This window comes from Apostichopus japonicus, chromosome 18 (genome assembly GCF_037975245.1).
Source record: "Apostichopus japonicus isolate 1M-3 chromosome 18, ASM3797524v1, whole genome shotgun sequence".
Classification (NCBI taxonomy): Eukaryota; Metazoa; Echinodermata; class Holothuroidea; order Aspidochirotida; family Stichopodidae; genus Apostichopus; species Apostichopus japonicus.
Window position 1 is genome coordinate 11931819 of NC_092578.1, and position 22657 is coordinate 11954475.

The window sequence follows — 22657 nt, forward strand, 5'->3', positions numbered from 1 at the left end:
TGCGAGTTTTCTATGATGAGTTTATGGATATACCTTGTTCACAAAATTGTCCTCATACATACCCACATGCACAATATACATGCCAGAAAGAAAAAGCCACTGCATTTCTCATAACATAATATGCATATATATTCTGAAGAGAGTGACATTTTAAGCATATAGTATCTTAGGTCTTCTAACCTTAAGTGAGGATGGTACAATACCATACTGGTAATATTGTGGTATTTTTCCTGACACTACTGTAAGAGGAGGCCAGCAGGGTAAATATCAGTTCAAACTGGTGATACTTACTATTCAGGAATAGCAACTAAGTCAAGCTCTTGTAGAACATCTCCAAGTAAAATGGTAGAAATAAAACCACTCCCTTCTGTATCATAGTTACTGAAGATCCTTCTTGCATGTTCATAAATTGTTTCTGGTGCCACCAATGATAATTCCTAGATTCAAGAACAGAAACAAGGGCATTATGACCATGCGTTAATAGAAACTGTGTGGCCAAGGAAAAGGGCATACCTGCACAGAATAAGCAGAAATGCATTAAGGTTTCAATGATATTCTAAGTTGCATGTTTTACAACTCAGATACACCTAAAAGAATGTCCTTATGACATCTTTTCACCTCTAAGACCTTTGACCTCCACTACAAACCAGTGTTGCAGTCGTGCCCTTCACATCAGCATCCAACTATAAGTCCTTGGAATCCAAGTCTTAGTATCTCAATGATCAAGTTATCAAGTTTTGTACATTCATCTTTAACTAATCAAACATTACCTGGGTAAAAATCCAGGCTGGGGTCATATCAAAGACTCTAAACAATGGCCCCCTGTTCACCTTCTCCCTTGGCGGTCAACATATCTTTTGGAACGGGTATGTTCGGATTGGTTATGTCGCCTGCCTTGCTTAAATAGTCCCCAGAGACTTTACAATGACATCAGGAAAGAGCATAGAAATGACTAAATTTGCAATTTGCAAACATGTTTCCTATGTTAACCACTGTCAAGGTAACATTTGTATACCAAGTTATTTGAAAAGAAAATGATGCAAAAACTGCATATGCACAATGGCAAACCATCTGAACTTTTGAAGGTACAGTAGGAGCAGAGAAAGAAATATGTTTCCACACCTGCCTCTTTCTAACTAGTGATGCACTCCACAGGAATGCTTGATCAATTGAATAAGCAAAAATGTTGCAATGCAATCAAATGATAAACTTTTTGTTTCATATACCTTACAATCTTTGAACTTTCTTGGAGAACATACAACCCGATTGGATATGAAATGGCCTTACTATAGTTAACAAATAAAAATGTGACTGAAAATTTTAGGTCAATTCAGTACCTATAAAAATATAAAATACTTCTGGGAAAAACAAGCCAATTTCTGCTCTCCCCCACACACAGACACAAGTACACATAACATCATGATCGCATAGATTCCTTTGGCGATTAGCAAGGAATAAAGATACCAACTGGAAGGAAGATTCTGTACAGCTTGGATCAAAATTAAATAATTGATCGACACTGTTACCTCTTAGTGGCATTTGCCTGATGACTTGGATGGTCTATAGCCAAGTATACAACAGTTCGAGGCAAATCTGAGTAACTTCTTAAAGAAATTAAGATATGCTAGTAAGAACAATCATTTAACTTGGAACTTACAATGAAAAGGTATCATCAGTGTGAAGATTTGACATATATATTATATTCAGTGGAAGGATATTATAAAATAGGTTGAAAATTCTCAGTTTTGGTCCTAAGGGAATGAGGTAGGGAATAACTTGTATTTTAAAAAGTATGTGCAAAATAGATAACGAAAGTAAGCTGTTTTCCAATTATTACTAAGGATTTTAAAAGTAATTTTAAGACCCCTTACAGCAAAAAACTTTGTGTTCAATGAAAAAGTGCAACCTACTCTTGTAAAAAAGATGGTTAGATGTGTTTCACTGCCTAACAGCCAAATAGGGCACCTACAACACTTCAGAAAGGAACCGACCTGGACAAGGAAAGAAGGAAAAGGTATCAAAGACAATGGTGCACAAGAAACAGTAAGTATTGGTCCTTACTGTCATATAAGCATAACCATTTGGAGAATTCAAAGGCATGAATTTACATTCTACATTTGGCAGATATTCATTTACAGTTTTAATAACATTTAATTTATTACACTAGCAACTTAGATGGTAGTCATGAAGTTTTCCTGGACTCAAATCCAATTTTAGCATTACATTCTACATGACCATAATATCTGCTTCTCATTTTCATTGAGAGACACTCAAGACACACTAAATCATGATACTAGTAAGATGTGGTCATTTCTCTTCTACTCTTAGCAACACTTTCCAAACATGTAATATAAAGACTAATTTCACAATATATAAGATATCTCACAAAGAACAAGACTTTTTGCACTATATAAGATTCTCACAAAGACTTTGCACTACTTAAGATTTTTCAGATGGTAGATAGTAGATACTTACTTTGCGCTATTTAAGACTTTTTCAGATAGTAGATACTTACTTCACAATATCTAAGATTCTCAAGCAGAGTAAGAAACCCAACTTCTGACTGCTGACTGATTCCTTGCATTTCTGAAATATCAAAATATCAAGACAATTTTGCCTGATTTTTATGTTACTGATAATAACTTTTACGGAAACATTGCCAGAAAACAAGTTATATACATGATTTACTACAAACTTAGTGATTCCTGTTCAGCATATTGTATGAGAACACAGATGACCTTTAAGTTCTGACCAAAAAGGTTCTTGCACAATAATGGACCACCAATAAAGTTTGAGTTCATTCAAGCTTTATGTCTGGAGCTACTTTATTTATAACATTTCTAGATGTTCATCTCTGTTGATTTTTGACTCAACCAAATCAATAGGTTTTAATTGGCTATGCTGGGTCTATGCACAACTGTAACAAGTACATCCAAGTTTTACTTTTGAAATGATCAGATTTACATGCGTTGTTTGATGTTGACCGACACGGGACGTTTTTCATGGAAACCCAACAATTTCCAACGTTTCACTACTTGTCTCCTGGAAGAGTGTCAGGTTATCTCCTATAATCCCTGACGATAATGACTGTCTATTCATGAAGGGTTAATTGAAGGGTTTATATTGATTTTACTTCGAAAAGTGTTGGTAATCCTGTAGGTTTGTAAACTAACAGACTGGAGAAAAATTAGGCCAAGTTAAAAGCTTAGCTTTGAACAATCACTTGATGATTGTGTAAGCCTTGTGTAAGCCTTCCCTACTATGCAGTACAGTCTACAACGGCTCATAGTAATTCTGATCAAAGAAATGTCCTTCTCAAAATAGTCAACGGATATTTACGAATGATTTGAACTTATAGTTGAAAATGTAACTACTGTACAACTGGTCTACAAAGATAACCTATCTTTCTTACTCGGTGAACACAAAGTTGGAAGGCAGCTGAACTTTGATGCTTTGACTGTATTTAACATAGCAATGTCTGTACAATAGGCTACCATATGGTTGAAACAATAAATAGGTTAGGCCATTATATGCATTTATCTTTTCTTTGGGGTGTGCTGGTACTGACAAGTACTTACTTAAGCGTTAGTACTACTACATTCACTCACTCCACATTGAGATTTAGGGCAGGGTCAAGCAGTAACAGAGGGACATTTGACTGTGTTCCTTACACATTTTGTCTCTCTTTGCATAGTTTGGGGGAGTATTTTGCAATTATTGTGTAATTATCTAGACAGGTAGGTACTTGCTTCATACTCATCAATTTAATTCTTGTGGCTGTTACTGTAGGAAAATATGGCATGAAAAACATCATGGTAACAAAGGGACACCAAATTAACATGTGTTTTCACACTTTTTTATAAGATGTCAAATTCACTGTTCTTAAGTTGCACTGACCATGTTACTTATATCATGTGTTGGCTGGTACATTGCTCCACGTACACCAAGGAAGAATTTGATGAACAGACATGAACTGTAAAATCTACATTTGATCTTGTACAGTAACGGAGGGACAACTCCTATGGTAACAGAGGGACACAACATGTTCAGTGTTGTTTAGTAAAGCCTTTGGCCTGTTTTTGCTGAGCTACAGATTCAATATTTTTATTGCTATTAGACCAACAGTTATATTATTAGCCAAAAAAGGATAAGAACATTAAACCAACAGATTTATTCACCAAAACATTAGCAATTACAGTGGTTAATCAAAAAATGTAAGAAAAAAGTAAAATATAGTAAGAAATTGATTTAAAGAACAAGTTTAAACAGAACACTCTTCATCATTTAGCACTCTCTAACTGCATAATTAGCAACTGTTGGGTGGGGGTGGCTAGTATGGTTCGAAACAAGTCAGTAAATCACATATTTACAGAAGACAGTTTTAATGTACAGTACTATGTGCAGAAATTTCATTACAGTAGTATGCCAGTCTCATTTTGTGTTCCAAATACTACAGTACTTTGCAGAAACCAGTTGGTGCAATAATCGATACAGGGCTTAAAAGTGAAATGTTGAGGTAGCTTCTAACTTTATGATAAAACCATACTGTAATAATGCAGTGGTATTAAAACAATTTAACAACTATTACAAAAAAATACAAAAACATTTTGAGACATAACACAAGACAGTTACAGTAGCTACTGTACTGAAGAAAGTTTCAGTATGCCTGGATGTAATCTGTGGATTAAAAACTATAGTTGAATTAACTTCCTGTGATATTTATATCATCAAAACAAAACAACAATATCATAAAAATAAAAACCAATATTCCAATCACAACTATGCATTGAACATGTGTGCAAACTTTTCTAGTATTTTCTTGTAATCCTAATCAACAAGCTTTGATGTTGCTCCTGCTGAAGGAAAGTGGCTTTTGGGCCTCTTGCAAATGGAAGAAACTGTCCTTGATGCTCACAGCTGAAATATTGCTCACAGTTTTGAACTGATTGGCATCAGCAGAAATCTGGTGTATGAATGAAAACTTCCATTCTATATCTTCCAGCTGGTGTTTGTGGTGCAGTTTTTTATAACTCAAACTTAGCTTTTCTTTTAAGCGTTGGACTCTCTTCCTCTCCTGTTCCTTCTTTCTGTTTTTTCAATATTTTTCTCTCAGCATCCTTCTTCAAGTACGTCTCTATTTGCCCTATTTTGTCTTCCTGTATAGCTTTATATGTTTTTTCAGCTGCTGTCAGATGCAAATTTACTGTTTCACTTGCAGACAAAACCTAAGTACATTTACTGAATAAATTTTCCTTTCTGTTTCTAGACAAGATGCCTACTGAAATCACATTCTGAGGAATATATTAATGCTAGTCAAGCTATTGTTCTCTTCACATAAACAGGAAGTCAAGAATTCCATTCTTAGAACACAACAAGTAGCAAGTAAACTCCCAGGAATCTGTGCACAAGAGCAGTAAACAATTGTCCCTGTGTGACTGGTAACGGAGGGACACTAGTTCACTTGTTCTTCACTTTAGCATAAAAAGTAGCTAACACCATGGTTTAACAATTCTTGAGTGGTTAATCCTAAGAAATTATTTTTTTACAAATTATGAAATTTTCCCAGCAATGAATGACTAAGAAATAAAAGAAAAGTATGTATTTTTTGCTAACGGAGGAGGGACAGGTAACAGAGGGACAGTTATAGACATTGAAGGGGAATTATTCCTGTAGTATGCATAATATTGACCATGTCTACTAGGTTGTGTAAGTCATCTTTCCAGGTCATCTTTTTACTAGGAAACTTTGGTTTTAAAAATATCACCATAATTCGAGAATTTTTGGTATAACACAAGTGCAAATTGGCATGTACTATATCTATAACGTTTTATTAAATTAATATTTTTGTTCTTCAAGCACAGTGGTAAAATACAACTCATTCACAATTTATCCATACCAAATTTGACCATGTTCTGTACACATTTCCAATTTCAACCTTAAATGTTACATTTCCTTTGACCCTGCCCTTTAGCAAAATTCTGCATTGGAATTTTTGTGCTGAATTTGATGTCAATCACTGCAGAGATGACCACATTGCCAAAAACGAAATACAATACAGGTAAAAATATGTCTCAAAAATAAGAAGAAATGAATATTATAAGCAGGCAGAAAAGAAAAGACATTCTTCAAGGGAAACTGCAATGCCGGAAATGCGTTACCGAAGATGAGCTCATTGTTGTATTTTAAACCCGGAAATGGTCTTAATAATTATTCCTTTTCATTTTATTCATCATCATATTTTTTTTGACAGACCAATTGGAGAATTGAAACCAAGCATTCATCAAATTTACAGAACATTGTTCACTTTCAATCCATTTGACTCTCGGTGTGTTAATCAACGTACACTACAAGCTGGAATTAATGAGTTGTATGCATTGGGTTGGGTTGCTTTGGGTTGGACGATTATAATTAAAATAGATCTATAAGCAAGTTCCAGCAATGAGAGATAAATGAGACTTCAGTTTAAACTGAACATTGCACTATCTGTTTTGGACCTGTAAATCCCCTCTGAAGAATGCTAATCATTGTTGAACTACAGGTTAAAAACAATTACGGTCAAACATCTGAAAATGTCATGCCTGCTAAGTTCAGATGATTTAAATTTCTTCTAACACACACCAATATCTAAAGTTGTCTTTTTTTTCTGTAAATATAGAGGCCTATGTATATATAGGGCGTATATCTCACAACAAATCTTGCATGCTGGGTTCAACTATGTGTAGTACTAAATCCTAATGTAAAGATGTTGTTTTGGGGCCAATGTTTAGAGTATTATACATTGTTCACAGAAATAAAATGACGGCAGTGGATTAGGCCATACAGTACGCTAAAGTCGAAACAAAGATTTGGGACACGAATGTATACAAAATATCCACAAAAAAGTTTAAATGCTACATTTACCTATGATACATTACATTGGGAAGAAAGCCGGTAGGGATGACAGATAATACTACTACTACTACGTAGAATTATACATTTGGATGTTGCTGAATACAACTACAGAAAAGCAGTGATCACATTAAGTGATACTTCAATTTAAGAAAAAGTTGAATGACATTTTCTTGTTAAATTTAAAATCGAAGCTCTCAAGAAATGTTGTAATTTTTAATGGAAAGATGCAATAAGCCCGATTAAAATAACGAGACGAACGATCACCCCAGCTCCCACTGTTTTTTTCAAATGCTGTCAATTTCTAAACAAGTTTGCACAGAAGCATCACTTCTTCAACATGGTCACAAGTGAATAACAGAAAATATCATAATAAAATAAAAGGTTTGTGTAGACTTGTAGTAGAAATTTATTCACTGCATGGTTCAGGCACAGAAATGGAAATGGATACCTTTACCGTTAAAAAGATAACCATGCATAAGGAAATATTTGCATACTGTGAAAAATTAAACCAATAACAAAGAAATGATTACTATAGAATTGGACAATTCACCGCAGCAACACATATTGTATTGAAAAACAAATGAAAATGTAATCCAATTATGCCATAGACGTGACAGGATATTTTCATAATGCCATAACATATAAAATCACTTGCCACCATCCCCGTCCATTAAATAACCTACCTTGCCCCTCCATCCTCCCACTGCTACCATAAAAGTTTCTTTTATAAATGTATATCGCCTTGAAAATGTTCGTTCATGAATTTGTGACTATTGTATTGTACAAAAGCAATTCTTTTCACAGGTTAATTTGGGTGCCAATGCCAGTGAACTGCCCTGGTAATCTAGGTCACAGGATGGCTACTTGGACTGCGTACAAAATGTAGGTCATGTAGCTGGCTGCCCTACATTTCACTAAACCCATTGTGTGGGCTAGTCCAAGTAAAACCTGGTTTGTCACTCATTCCACTGGCTAATTATCATAATATTTAGGATCCATGGGGGGTTCATGTACTGTGGAACATTGGCAGACTGCCAAAATGTTTTAACATTAACAGGTGTGGTCATAGTGATATAACAATAGAATGGCCTAGGTGTACTTACACAGTTTGTATTTTCTGGCGGGCTTACAGTGAAGCAGAAGGAGAGTAATCAGTGCATGAAACAGGCCCAGGAATGCATTGAATGGGTTGGGTTGAGGGAGTACTTACCCCTCTCCAAGAATTTGCTAAAAAAGAATTTGTCAATAACTAAAACCAGAGGAAAACCCTCACAGAGGTTACCTTAAATACAGTACATATACAGCACAAGAGTAGTTTGAAATCAAGCACTGGCTAAATATTGCTATGTCAGGAAAATCATGAAACTATGACTGCTTTTCTGCCAAACAGTAATAGCTGGCAGATTGCAATCACACTTTTCTCATTTGCTCCATGCAAGTATTGGTTGATCTTGTGGAACCCACTCCCCCCTGTAGCTGCCTATAAAATGGGGAAATCAAGGTGCCAATGAGATGCAAAGGATTTGTGCTTGTGCTTTGTGCTTTGTAATGTCTACAATATCTAAACTATGGCATACAAAATTTGTTGAAATCACCACCAGCAGAGGAGTTGATGTGTGAGAAACAATGTATTTTCAGGTTTGTAAGAAAGTTACCATATCAAAATATTTAGTGGGGGCAATTGCATATAACAGTCAACATGTTGTTGCACTGATGTTCTTTTATCATCTGTAACGGCAACCTGCTTTATGGAAGGATAAGAAAAACTATACACTCCCTTCTCAATCTGTTCTGCATGAAAAGTTGAAGTCACGCTTTACTTTGCTTTCTAAGGGTACATACCTTCCAACTGATATCTTGAAGAGAAGAAAGAAAGGAGCTACATTGTAACATATGGAATTTGTCTCTGGAGAGGCCAAGCAGTGTTTCTAAAAAAAACTATGACCAGAAAAAGAAAAAGAAAAAAAGAATAAAAAATGACATTGGGGCAGGCAGAGATGGGGGATTAATCACTTCTTAAGGTCAAGAGGTGAAAAGCTGATACCAGCAATATTATGACAGCAACTCATCCATATGCCTAGTAGATTAGTACCAATGAGTAGTTAAGTTTTGTTTAGCTTAGCTTAGCAGAGCATAACTCATGGAAAATATTTAAACAAGCTTGATTTAAAGAACTGTTGTCTATAGCCAAGAGTTTTCTTCCAATAAAACAGCAGGTTGTGAAAATATAAGCTGTTTGCACAGCAACTTATGGAGCAACCAATTGAAGAGTAGGAATTCAAACCACATGAAAAATATGAAAGCAGATAAAGTTTCCTATCTGGAGATATCTGTTTACAAAGATTTCAAGTTTTTACCCCTGGTGACCTTAATGAACTCTGACCTAGGCTACACCAAATTGGGTAAAAACTTTACACTACATAAGGGTATCTTACCATGCATATGAGCTCCTTTGATGTTCAGGTTCTGGAGATGCAGCATTTGTGAGATTTTCACATTTTGCCCTCTTCTGACTCAAAATGACCATTGACCTCCAACAAAAACAACAGGGTTCACTGAACTAACTTACAGGAAATCCACATGCCAAATGTAAGAACTGCACAGGCTACCATCCTTCAGCTATCATGTTTACAAGATGACCTTTGACATTCATGAAAAACACTACTGATCAACTTATCAACAGCAAGCTACACACAGTTCAAACTTCCTGCAACTTCCACTTCTTGAGATATTGTGTGAAAAATGTTTTCAACTTTGAACCGTTCTGACCTCAAATGACCTTTGACCAATATTAACAACAATAGTTTTTCCAATGCATTAACTGCTTGCTTACCAGGGTTCTACCCTTTTGCTTCATGTATATCTATTGTGTTGTAAAGTTTATCCCGTAGCCACAACTCGCTGCAGTAGAGACAGCATTCTTTCGTTCGTGCAGACTGCAGGGAATTTAATACTGTTTGTTGATTAACCAACGCTTTTCTTGGCTTTTTGTCAGACTTTTTCGAAACCAATGTTTTGAATGCTTTTCCGACAATTTCCTACGCTATTGACTTGGCGGTTTTTGTCACCTTCGACGAACTACTAATGTACCTATAGCCTAGGGTTCATGTTCTCACTAAGCTCAATATACACAAATTTAAATTTTGTCCAAACTTTAATTTGGAAATTATTATGTTTACAAGGCTTAATATTTACAGATATGTGCATGCAATATACAAACATTCCATGCAAAATAATTTTACAATTTACAAAGAAATTATAAAAGCTATATTGGCATGGTACAGTCTCATAATTCTGACTTACATTAGAGAATAGAATACTTCTCCTACTCTGTGCTAAAGTGGCTTCAAATGTAGAAAAGACAACTAATGCAAACAGCACAGCAACCACTATAAAGATTTGCACCATTACTGTCCGAATATTGATGCATCTAAAAACTGCACACAGAGGCAGCTCAAAACAATCAATGCTTAAAGTTTATAGTACAGGCAATTTTTATGAATTGAGATTATATAAATGGAAAATACTTCATTGCAACTGGTTCAGCCCTTCCATTCTGTACAGTTATTTTTTAGAGTTTGTCCATCAATACAAATGAAAAGACTTACTGAATCCTGATATATCCTTCTCTAAATCAAAAACATTTGACACTGCTCTACCAGTCAGCATTAAGTTGGTTAAACTTTGACTGTGGGCAAAGAAAGAAAAATAGTTGTCATAATTCTATGGATCATTGACAATTTTTAGCATGAAAATATCTGTAATGGAATTGTTGTTATCCCTGTACCCTGTGGTTAATTGTTATGATTTATTTGTTTCCAAACAAATTCAATCATGGTAGGATTGAAAGAAATTTTGGTTCTTTTCAGAAGAAGCTGTGGTTTTTTGAAAATGAAGATGTTTATTCAAAAATTTGTTATGTTTTGCATATAGGCAGAGTTGTGAATGTGTGTACTTGGGGTTTGTTTCTCAAATAATCAAAACTTTGGGTCCACCAAGTAAGCAATTTGAAGATTTTGCGTCCCTGGCTAAAACATTGCGTCCCTGATGCAGAATCCTGCAACAATGCTGTTGTATGTATGAGCACTTTGAAAAAGCGTTGCAAAATGCAAAATTGACTTCCAAAATTGGTGGACATGTGCCTGGGCATTGTTTAGACTCCATGACAATAATATCATGGAGACAAGGTGAAATGTCAAATAACGAAAAGAAACTTAGTTCATAAAGCTTATATCACAACCAGAAAGCAAGCCAAAGGGCTAAGTGATTCCTTGAAACACTTAATGTGAGCTTCATTTTGGCAGTTACTGTGTTGACCTCTGTCGAGCCCAAGGAACCATTGACCTCCACAAAATGGGTTTCTTGCACATAATAAGTTTGATTTACATAAAAATTATGAAGGTTGATGCAACATTTACATTTGGAGTAATTGCATTTACTAGGCTTCAGGCTATGACATATATTGATCTCAAATGACTTTTAACTTAGTTTTGAAGCAAAAGGCTTCTTGTACTCAATAAGGGGACCTCCATACAGCGAGAGAAGTTCACTCAATCTGTATTTGTTAATATTGCATTTATAAACTGCAGACTTTGATTGCTGCTGACCTCAAATGATCAATGATCACCACAATATGTACCAAGTTTCTTGTAGTTAATAAGACATGGTAACAAGTTCATACAGACTTTGCTTTTGAAGTTTTTGTTTGCAATATTTCCAGACTTTGAGCCATGTTGACCATAAACAGCCATATACAACTCATTGTATACAATAAGTTACTACTTTTATAAGTCCTAACAAGATTTTACCTTCCATGTCCAAATGTTCCGTCTATCAAAGGTTCTGTTGGATCTTGCATTTCTGCTTTAATCGTGTCAATTCCCTATTAAGGAAAAAGCAAACAACAGAGGAATTATAAACAATTGTTGCATAAATAATGATCACATTCTCCATGAGCTCCCATTTTGAATCACAATCTGGCTTTGCTAGGATATTATTACTTTGAACACATATAGATTATACTCAAGAACAATACAAGGCAAGGAATCAAGAAGTAGCTAGCTATAGGAATCATGCAGTAATATTCGTGACCAATTCTTTGTCATAAAATACTTCTACTTAGATTGCTCTAAATTTAGAAGAAAAGATGTTTGTTAAAATGTTTTATTGACTGTCTTATCTGGAAACATTAAGGTGCTATCAAATGTTAAGCTCTTTCTGTAAATATACAGTACAGGCTGCAATAAATGCAAAAAACCAACCACAGACCTTGACTTTATCCACAGTGCAACTCCACTTTTATTCGCTCCTCTGCGATGCGCTGACAATAAGCATCAATGAACTGAGCTTCTTATACAACGAAGAGAGAACCTTAAAGAAGCTTACAATTCATGGATACCGTAGCAACAACAAACTCGAAAAAGACAGCAACTTTGCAGGCTTTATTGACACAAGTCATATGTGTGCAATAGACTGTAACTCGTTCCAACCTAGGCTTTACGTCAATCGGGTTTGTTCCTTTCTTCTTGATTTTCTAAACTGCAGACAGCACACCTATGCTATGCTATTTTCTGTACTTTTTTTTTACTGTACTCAATAGACATTACCCGTTGTACCATTGACTCCTCTGATGTTATGAGCTTTGACCCCCTCCCCCCCCCACCCCCTTGAATCAATTGCAAATGGTCTGATCACTACAGTCAGATAAGGCAAATAAGCTCAATCCTTTGATGTCTGGGTAAATAAGTATTCCTCTCTACTGTGATAGTAGATGGGGGAGTGTCCAGCAGTACCACTGAAATGACCATCAACAACTGCAGTAGTTCCCTGAACCTTGGCCTGCAAGACCAGAATGGTGATATGAGGAGAATCCATCCCGAAGACTGCCTGATATTCTGTATCACCTGATTGAGTAGGCATAGAGGTGGGAAGGCATAAGCAATCCCATGGAAATGACAGGATGTATGTTTGCTAAGCCCTTGGGGGTGGAATCCTCTGGTGTAGAACATATGTAGTTTGGCATTCTAGGTGTCGCAAACAGGTCTGTAAGTGGTCTTCCCAGAACCTTGAAACATCTCTTTCAAATTCCCTGGGACAGGGACCACTCGTTGGGATCAAAGGTCATTCTCGACAGGGCATCTGCCATCACATTTTCTTTTGCTGCTTTGTTAGACACTCGTAAGACCAAATCCATCCTTTGCACTGCATTAGCAATCCCCAGGTCAGTTGGTGTATAACCTTGTGAAGTGTCCCCCCCCCCCTGAATGTCAACATAGGGCACCACTGTGGTTGTTTAGTCGGTGAAAACGGGCACTCTGGAGTTTGTCACTTGCTCGCCTGACAGCCAACATTTCTAACATATTGATGTGGTATCTCTTTACTGAGGAACATGTTCTCCATGCTGTCCAGTAATGCAAGTGTAGTTAGTGAGGCATCTGTTGTTATTGATGTCATCTGAAGCTCCAACCTGAAAGCAACTCCCTGGCTCCAATGCTCTGTAGTAACTGTTTCCTCTGCTCCATGGGACTCATGCTTACTTGTCTAACTTCTTTGGGTCGGTGACCCCCAGTAAGTGACTACCATTAAAGGTACTTTACTCTTTCTTCCAAGGGGCTCAACCTCTCTTGTTCTTATAAATTTTACCAACATGTTGACGACTGCATTTGTAGATAATCACTTGTATCAGGTCTCAATCTTTCAAAGGCATCTGACACCCTCCACCATCAAATACTGATGGACAAGCTAGAACACTATGGCATTCATGGGGTTGCTCTTAATTAGTTTAAAAGCTAATTATCAGACAGATTACAGTTAGCTAACTATAATAATACCATTTCTGCTTCCAAACATATCGAATGTGGAGTTTCTCAAGGTTCTATTCTTGGCTCACTGTATTTATTATTTATGTCAACAAAACTCATGTGAATTTATATGCTGATGTTACTAACCTTTTCTATTCTCACCCTGATGTGGCTTCTCTCATAGACACTGTTCAGTCAGAATTTGTCAAAATTCACAATGTTAAGAAAACAACGTCAGTCTTCTTCAGATCTCATAATAAGCTAGTTGACCAAAGTATTCAATGTATCAACTCTGTGGTGCAAAAATATTGCTATATGCTTCTATTAGTTCCTGGGAGTTTATATTGACAAACATCTCTCTTGGAAAGATCACATTCAGTATATCTCCATTAAATTTCATAGGATGTTGATATTATTAATTGCCTTCTCTAACTGCTTCATCCTCACCCAGGGTCTCTTCTGGCTCTGGTTCCACTGCTGCAGCAAGTGTGTCTCTTTCTTTTTCTCTCTCCCTTAGTGAGATTCTCTCCTGTTCTCTGTCATGGTTGAAGGGTTCTGATGATACATCTGAATCCGTAGACCATCTCCTACTGCTGCGGCTACTCGGGGACAGCGATCGGGACCTGCTTCAGTCACGTCTCCTCCCGTTCCTGGCTCCCGGTCCCTGATCCTCTTGTCGACCTCTCTCTTCTAGCGACTCTTCGGTCGTGACCGAACTTGCATGGGGCCCTATTGGATCCATGACCATTTCTCTGTGTCCCTACCGATGCTCTCTCTGTAACCCAGCCGGTTATGCTCTGCGACCTGCCTCTCCTTTTCTTTTCCGGCCGTACCCGGACGTCCTCCTGGACACTTTGGCCTTCAGCAATGGAACCATGCATGAACTTACTTTCGCATTTCCCTTTGGCCATAATCATATTACAAATATATTACACTAGGCAAAAAAACAAGTGAAGGGAACAAGAAGAATGCATGACTAAATTAACAACTCCACATGTTGGCATACAGGTGGGAAACTAGTGTTAGCAATTCACACAACTGGTACCCATACCCTGTATATGTACTACAAAATGGTACAAGACCTGCTTCCAAATTTATCTCAGACACCTTCCCAAATCAAAACGGATAATTATCGGGTTGCACCAAAAATATGACCACTTAGTCCTTCTGAAAAGCACAAAAAGGTCCTGATTAACACAGTTCCGAGCGAATTGGGACGTAAAGAAATCCAAGCACAAAGCAAACATTCTAGACATTTTGGGTGGAGGGATTCGGTTAAATAGGGTGCACAGTGTTAAAAGTTTACCAGTTCATTCTAGGTATGGTAGAACAAGAGTGCTATGGTTGTAAGGAGACAGGTAAGCAAGGAGCTTCAGCCACTCAAATAGCAGTTCACTTTGAAACGTATTGTTTAATAAAAGTGGCAATATGTCATGGTCATACAGGACATAAACCCCGGACAGAATTGAAAATTATGCTAATGAGCAAGGGCCATAAAATCTGCCAAATCTGCTTATGATTGGTCTAGGCCCCCCAAAAAGGTTTAAAGCGGGTGTTTTTCTGGAAATCTAGGGCAGTTAGCTGCATGACCTACATTTGTATGAAGCAGCCACAAAAGGGACATGTTTACAGTAAATTGCCATGGGGCCCATGCAGTCTGTTTGGCATGCAACTTTTGCTGCAGAAAAAAGTAGTAAAACAAAAGATTTTAGGTAATGACTGGGTCATTACTTGGAAGCATATTCCATCTTATACAATAGTTAACAAACACTGTCAAGCTGATTTAATTTCTTTAAAGAAACGTTGTTTCAGAGAGTGTAGGAATGCAGACACAAGTTAGATTACTGTATGTCATCATGGGCAGGATATCACATCACACCTATGGAATAATTGGATTACATTATCCTATCTTTTCCAACACACTATTTGTTTGCTGCGGTAAATTTCCCAGTTGTATGGTGAGTGTCTTTGCCATTTCTTTGCTAGATCTGGTGTTTCACAGCATCTGCACATTTTCTTACACAGCAGGGGGCAGTCCTACGATAATCTTTCTTTAATAAATTCAGTCGAATTTGCTATCCTCTATCCATTAGAAATTCCACCCTTGTTGTTAGATTTCCATTCAACATAAAGAAGTTTACTTCTTTCAAGCATCTTCTTAATTTGCATTAGTGCTTAATTATATTGTGAAGAGCTTTATTTATTTGTCCTTCTGGAGCTGTACTTAGTGCTCTAGGTCAAAAATTATGGTTTATTTGGTAGAACTATTAGTGCTATATTATAATGTTAGCGTGAGAAGATGTTTAATAATTCCCAACAGAACCTGCAATCATTCCATAGCCTGAATTCAAAATATTTGTTTTCATATATTCTTGCCTCCAATCTTAGTTTACTACATTACACCTGGATCTAAAACAAAATCTTTAATTCCTATGGTCTTTATTTTACTTAACCTCTGCAGGTTAGACTAAGTGTTAGGTTCTGTAAAGAATTTTTCTGAGATATAAATATATAAATATTTACTCTGTAGTGTGGACCCACAAGACTTTTGTGTGAGCAAGGACTCAAAATGTTGGCATATGCTGGAAAAAAATGTTTGTGAAAAAGCTGCATTATGATCATAGATACAACTGGTAGTTTTTGATAGCTCTGGTAATTAATTTCATAGTTCAATAGTTGGCCAATCAACAAATAACACAAAGGATAGACTGGTATACCACTGTGCAGTTACTTGTTTGGGAAGTCCCATTCATTGCTACTTTTGAACACGTTTTAATAGCAAACTACTGTAGGATTTGAACCACACAACCCAGAATGGAGCAAAGCAAACCTACTTTTTTTCCTGACTTGACTGTAGTAGAAACTTTTAACAAATTGATTGTGCAGATAATATGTTCACAATTTGCAACACAATAACATATTCCTTTGAATTAAACAAGTGAGGAACAGTTTGCTGCAAGATGATAACATGATTACTTTTCAAATGTCATCAAGTGAACCATTTGCAGCATAATGATAAGTTGATCGCACCATAACATTTCCATAGCTAAATCCTAAGTTGGTTACAGATATACTGCATTTAAACTTAACTTCGAGACAAAGAAGTGGTAATGCCTCAATAAAAGCCCAGATTACCCTACCTTAGTCAAGATAATTGAATATATAAATATGAGCACACCACCATCCTCTGTGAAATAATGCAAACAGCTGCTGAGTGCCTCATAGACATCCTCTGTATTACCATAGTTGTTAACCCTGTCAAAGGAAAGAAAGAATCAAAGCTTACTCCATGTCATCACTAGTACCATTTCTAGAAAACTGGATGTTAGGTATTCAGCATGAAACATTATAATTCACTCACTATTTGTGAGTCATAAACAGGTATCAATGATAGATTCATTCAATTCAGTTATTAATGCGCATTAAGCATCGTATTTCATAGGTTTACATACCTGAGTTAATCTTTCATCACAACAATTACACTACATTACAATTATGCCCAAAACAAACAGCTCCAGCTGGGCAAAAAGAGCAACTGTTGGCAGTGAATTACAGGGATCAATTGGTCAAAGGTTGTCACAGTTGGTCTGATGAGCAGTTTCTCATATTTCCTTGTTTTACTAAATGTTTTTGGCGATGCCCTTCCCTCCCTTTTAAAGTTAAGATCATCAAATATGCGTGTACCAATCGACCGGTTAGTCCATCTGCTATTGCTGCGCTATGCAGTAGCCTTTTAAAATTAAGATTATCAAGGTGCATGTGAAATCAAAATTTTTTGTCCAGTCTGCATGTTTTGTACTATTGCTTTGTTATGGCAATAGCCATTTAAAGTTAAAATTATCAAAGGTGCACATGCAAACTGACTTGTTGGTTCAGTGAGCCATTGTCTTTTTTAGAAAGATAGTCATTTCAGTTTGATTCTTGTACTCACTAAAGTTGATCAAAGAATGTTTCCTTTAATGTTTGTGTTTTATACAAGCATTCCAGACTTTGACCTCAGTTGACCTCAAATGATCTTTGACTGCAACAGAAAATAATACTCCATAAAGGGGATTCACAGTAGCAAGTATGAAGTTTAAAGCACCCCTTTTTTATGTAGAGAGTTTACAAGCTAAGGTGTTACACACTATGCCATCACCCATCACATAAAAGCCTTTGGAAATAAATATAAAAGGAAGCAGTGGCATGGATTGTCATAATGTGCTTATTCATGTCACTAAATGTTGTTGGTAGTCACTCCTTGGGACAAGAATTTTGAAAAAAACACATCACTGTAGCTTATACCCATTAATGCTTGATGAAGGGCCAAGTGCAAGCTATTGTCCCCTGTGGACCTAAAACTTAAAAATCCTTCAAATATGGAATTATAGGTATCATTAGAAAGCTAACTGTCTGAAATTTTTGATTACCAACAAATAGTTAATGGAATATGTGTAGTTAATGAATGACTTGTGCAGAATTTGCATAATAAATTAAATGATAGACGCACAAATGATACACATAAATCTTGATTAGCTAGCTACCGTAGTGCATTAAGTTATTTTAATGGATCTCATTCATGAATTTATTTGCCCATCCTTTGCAAACTTTTGACAAATACAAGTTTGTTAAATTATGATAATTGCTAATTGGATCATTTCCAATGCTGAATGTGCCATACAGTACGTCACATTTTTTTATTCTTTTTTTTTGGCTCATGTTGTAAAACAGACACAATAAGACATTAGATCATTTATTCTGCCCAAAGCCATATTGTTTCATATTTTCTTTTAGTTGGAGAAGAACGTTTTTTTGCAGCGACAGTAAATTTTCTCTAAAGAAAATATTTTCATTGGTTTTAACAGAATTATTAATTTCTTACTTTTCCAACAAAGTATTATATTTTCCAAAGTAAACAAAGTAATTTGATGCCTTCGGTAGATGAGTTCTTCTATGAATTCAAATTTCTGTAATATATATGGTGAACAATTTATTTCTACAAAAACTAGAAGTAAACTGCTTTTTCACTATGACAAATTACACAAGCAGTTCAATTTATAATTGCTAATTGATTATTTTTGTTGCATTATCTGCCTCTGTAGATAGCTCCATAGGACATGGAATTAATTTTCTTTAAACTTACAGATACAACAAATTTGTATATTTTCATGTACACTAATATGTATGAAAAGACCAAATTGGTCAATAAATGAGGTGAAAACTAAAAAAAAACAGAATGCAAAATTGCAGAGGTTTTGATGACTTCAGTACAACAGACTTCTGCTTGTTCAACAGAAATGGCTCTAATAATATAAATGTCCTAATTTCTATCATTAGATATCACATTAAAAGGCATTCAATATATGACCGCAGATGACCTTTGACCCCCACTACAAAGAACAGAGTTCTATTACTCAATATAACACATCCACATGATAAGTATAAATAAATCTTGAGATAAATCGTTTAAAAGGTTTTCAGAAATTGACCTTGTTAGAAGAAATTGCTGTGAAGATATCAAGTGAAAATTAAACAAATGATTAACAAATAATTACTTGTACTATAGGGGATTGGCATGATGTAGGCTATATTTTGACTCCAGCACTGGTAGTTTGGTATGTTGGATAGCTAAGAAAAACTGAATGATACAGCTCAATTTTCTTCAACAATGAGTGATTGGAAAGAATTTCAGCACATCCAAGCCTGACATTAAGTTTCGTCATCAACTGTTTCTAGAAATGACATGAGACAACTTTGCCAATCACAGTATCAAGAACCTCAAATTTTCAGATATTCTTTCATTTATAGTGCTGCGATCTTTCTTCAAGAAGTAACTTTTTTTTACCTGTCCAAACTATTTTCCACTTACATTACATCTCATGATCTCAATGTTAATAATTTTTCTTTTTTCTTTGTGCTTTTTTGTTTGCTTATACTGTATAATTTCTTTAATACTGGAATATACAAAATGAAATGAAAATTGTTACACTAAGTTAGGATGATTTAAAAAATATATAAGTTGAATTAATAGTACATGTTTTGTTAATTTTTATTGAACTTTAATAGTACATATTCTTATTTGATACAAATTTTATACAAAAACATTACTTTTCAAGGAAACTTCCTTATGGAAAATATCCCATATATCGTCATATGTCCAATAAGTTCAGCTTCATTTTCATATTTCATGTTTTTAGATCATATTTCAATTATTTTTTGTTGACACTGTGCCACATGATAGCACACTTGTGATGTCCAGCTAGAAGTATGTGTTTGGTTGACAAATTTGTTCTGCAATGATGAACTGCATTATCAGTTTTTGAGGAGATAACAATGTTACAGGATATGTATTGAATCTCAAAATTCAAAATACTGTAACTATTTGACTACTGTAGAGCAAGTGAGTTAAATTTGTCGAAGAATTAAGTAAGAACTAAAATAAGATTTGTAGCAATCCCTTGTGGGCATCAACCATGTCATTTACCCATAATGATTTTAAAGTATAGAGTTTTAAACCAAAGTGTTGCAATATCCAGAAAGGAAAGTCTTCCCATGTGAAATATAGACCCATTTAACCAACTTTGAGCGAGCAAGTCCCCTTATTTAGTTGTTCAGAACATTCATAACATTATTTATATACTATGAATTTTTTTGAGAAAATGGCCAAATTTTTCACCATTTGAGATAATCTGTTGACCCCTTGAGCCAGTTTGTGCCCATTTGAGATAACCTGTTGATCCCTTGAAGCTCTGAGAGATAAACCCTTACAGGAGCTTTAAGGGCACATTTAAAGCATGAGTATGAACTCTGAAGCAGATTTAGAGACCTATAGAGCCCATTCACAAAACTAAACTGAACTGACTTTGACCAAACGATGTTCGCCAAAAGAAAATCATAGCATTGGAGAATTCACAGATTAATTGTAGCTTTAGTTTTGTAGTTATCATGTTTAAAAGGTTTCAGACTTGCATGTTGACCTCATGTGACCTCAACTAATTTCAATAGGATTCTTGCAGTCACCAAGCTGGATCTACATACTATTATGAAGTTTAAGACAAATACAATTCTTGTGTTATCATGTTTACAAGATTTTCAGACTTTCACTTAAATGTTGACCACAAATGACCTTTGACCTCCACCAATTTAGGTTCTTTTACTCAACAAGCTGAATCTACATACCATGTATGAAGTTCAACAGAGATGTATTTTTGGAGTTATCATGTACACAAAGTTTCAGACTTTTGACCTCTGTTAATCCCAAATGACCATTGAACTTTACAGAAAACAATAGGCTTCTTTTACTCAATAAGACGGATCCACATACCAAGCATGAAGGTAATCCACCATTAACTTTTTTAGTTACAGTGTTTACAATCAAGTGTCACATACATACATAGACACACACACACACCATCACCATTGCAAAGATTCCTTTTGCCACCGGCAAGGAATACAAAATTAACAATTTCTTCTGGTCCCATACGTCACTCTGTATATTAATTACGATACTACCTTGTAACTAAATGTGACAAAACTTTTGTCTGTATACATTTAAAGGCACACTCTCAGCTAGGAAATTGCTAAAATCAAAATCTTGTCTCAACGTATTCCCCGATTAAAAAATAAAAACAATGCTGCCCTCTTCTCACAGCGGCAACATATTCATTTCTTTAATATGGCATTCTCATCCTTAGCTATAAACAGCATACGCAAATGGGTACCGTTACCGCGAAGGTATCACGTTTCCGAGATTATAATCTGCCTCTCAGTGTTGCGTAACCTATAGGCATACTGTGTAATTTGTACTGTGTGCTATGCGAGTTACGCAATTTTTCAATTGGCTATATGGAACAGTGCATATTGTACTGCTGGGAAAACGCTATACCAGCTCGTAGGAGCAGGTAGTTGTTACGGGCCATATGATCTCGTGCTGCCGATTTTTGTTGGAGAAATTGCTGAAGAAATAAAATGCGAATAGTTTCGTCGTGTAATTCTCTATAAACATGTGACTGAATGTGTGCTGCTTATGTACTGTTATTTGACGAAACGACTTGCTTCTGGCCTAACGTTCTTCAACACTTGAGTTCAAAATTAAATAAAACTGTGAGCAAACAGCTTATCCACTAGAGAGCCTGTGTAGAAAAAACATGCACATAATACAGACAGCTTATAATGAGCATGGTGAACACAAAGAGATAGATGTAAGGGGATTAGTAGACAAGGGATGGAGAGAAGAATGAAAGATAAAAACCAACAGTGGAGGATAGGTAGGAGATAAACAGTGGAGGGACAAAGAGAGGATTAAGGGAAGGGGTTGGGAATAAACTGGAGAAGGACAACGACAGAAAAGTGTGGAGAAAAAAAGGGGTGGAAAAAGCTATGAGAAGAGGAGTAATGGGGGAGGGGGGCAAGGGGAGAAGAAGGGGGAATGGATTGTTGAGCCCATGAGGTTGAATGGTGCGAAGGCGTAGCATCCACAACCTCTCTGCTGATTCGCACTAGCTCAGGACGGCTACCTAAGGATTCAATCCCCTGGGCCTATAGAGACATGTCGTTAATGGTATGGTTGCATAGCTCCCAACTCTTGAGAAGGCAAATGCTGATCCATGCCACGAATTGCCGTCCTGGGGGAGGGGTATATGGGGGGTGTCTCCCTCCCCTTTTTATTTTTTTTGGAATCCTGGTGATGCCTACATGTAAACTGGTGGCACCTAGAAAGGCTTTTGTCACCCACAATTTTCTGAGAAATATGCATTTTTTTGTGTGTAACATCAATAAATTGAGTAGTAGGTGATAATTCATTCTTGCCCGAGGCATGAAAATGTTCGCTGCTCGCCCCAATGAAATGAAATATAGCCTAATTTGAGGTTCAAATGATGATGTAAAGGAGGTTTTATACTCTATTATGCTAAATGCTAAAGAAATGATGGTTGCTAAGTCCAAATTTGATGCAATTTTTTTTATGTATACTTGTCAATTACAATGCA

General features: G+C 36.0%; 1 protein-coding gene across 2 annotated transcripts in view; it reads right to left on the reverse strand.

The window, feature by feature from the left end:
* LOC139958376 (ubiquitin carboxyl-terminal hydrolase MINDY-3-like) overlaps positions 1–22657 on the reverse strand; it is a 44894-nt gene that overhangs the window by 8367 nt on the left and 13870 nt on the right. For both annotated transcript variants that reach the window (XM_071955392.1, XM_071955391.1), the window contains exons 4-9: positions 16832–16946; positions 11700–11773; positions 10500–10579; positions 2516–2586; positions 1911–1991; positions 292–437 (exon numbers count right to left, since the gene is read on the reverse strand). In XM_071955392.1, the coding sequence (XP_071811493.1) occupies positions 292–437; positions 1911–1991; positions 2516–2586; positions 10500–10579; positions 11700–11773; positions 16832–16946 (567 nt within the window). The remainder of the gene's footprint in view (positions 1–291; positions 438–1910; positions 1992–2515; positions 2587–10499; positions 10580–11699; positions 11774–16831; positions 16947–22657) is intronic.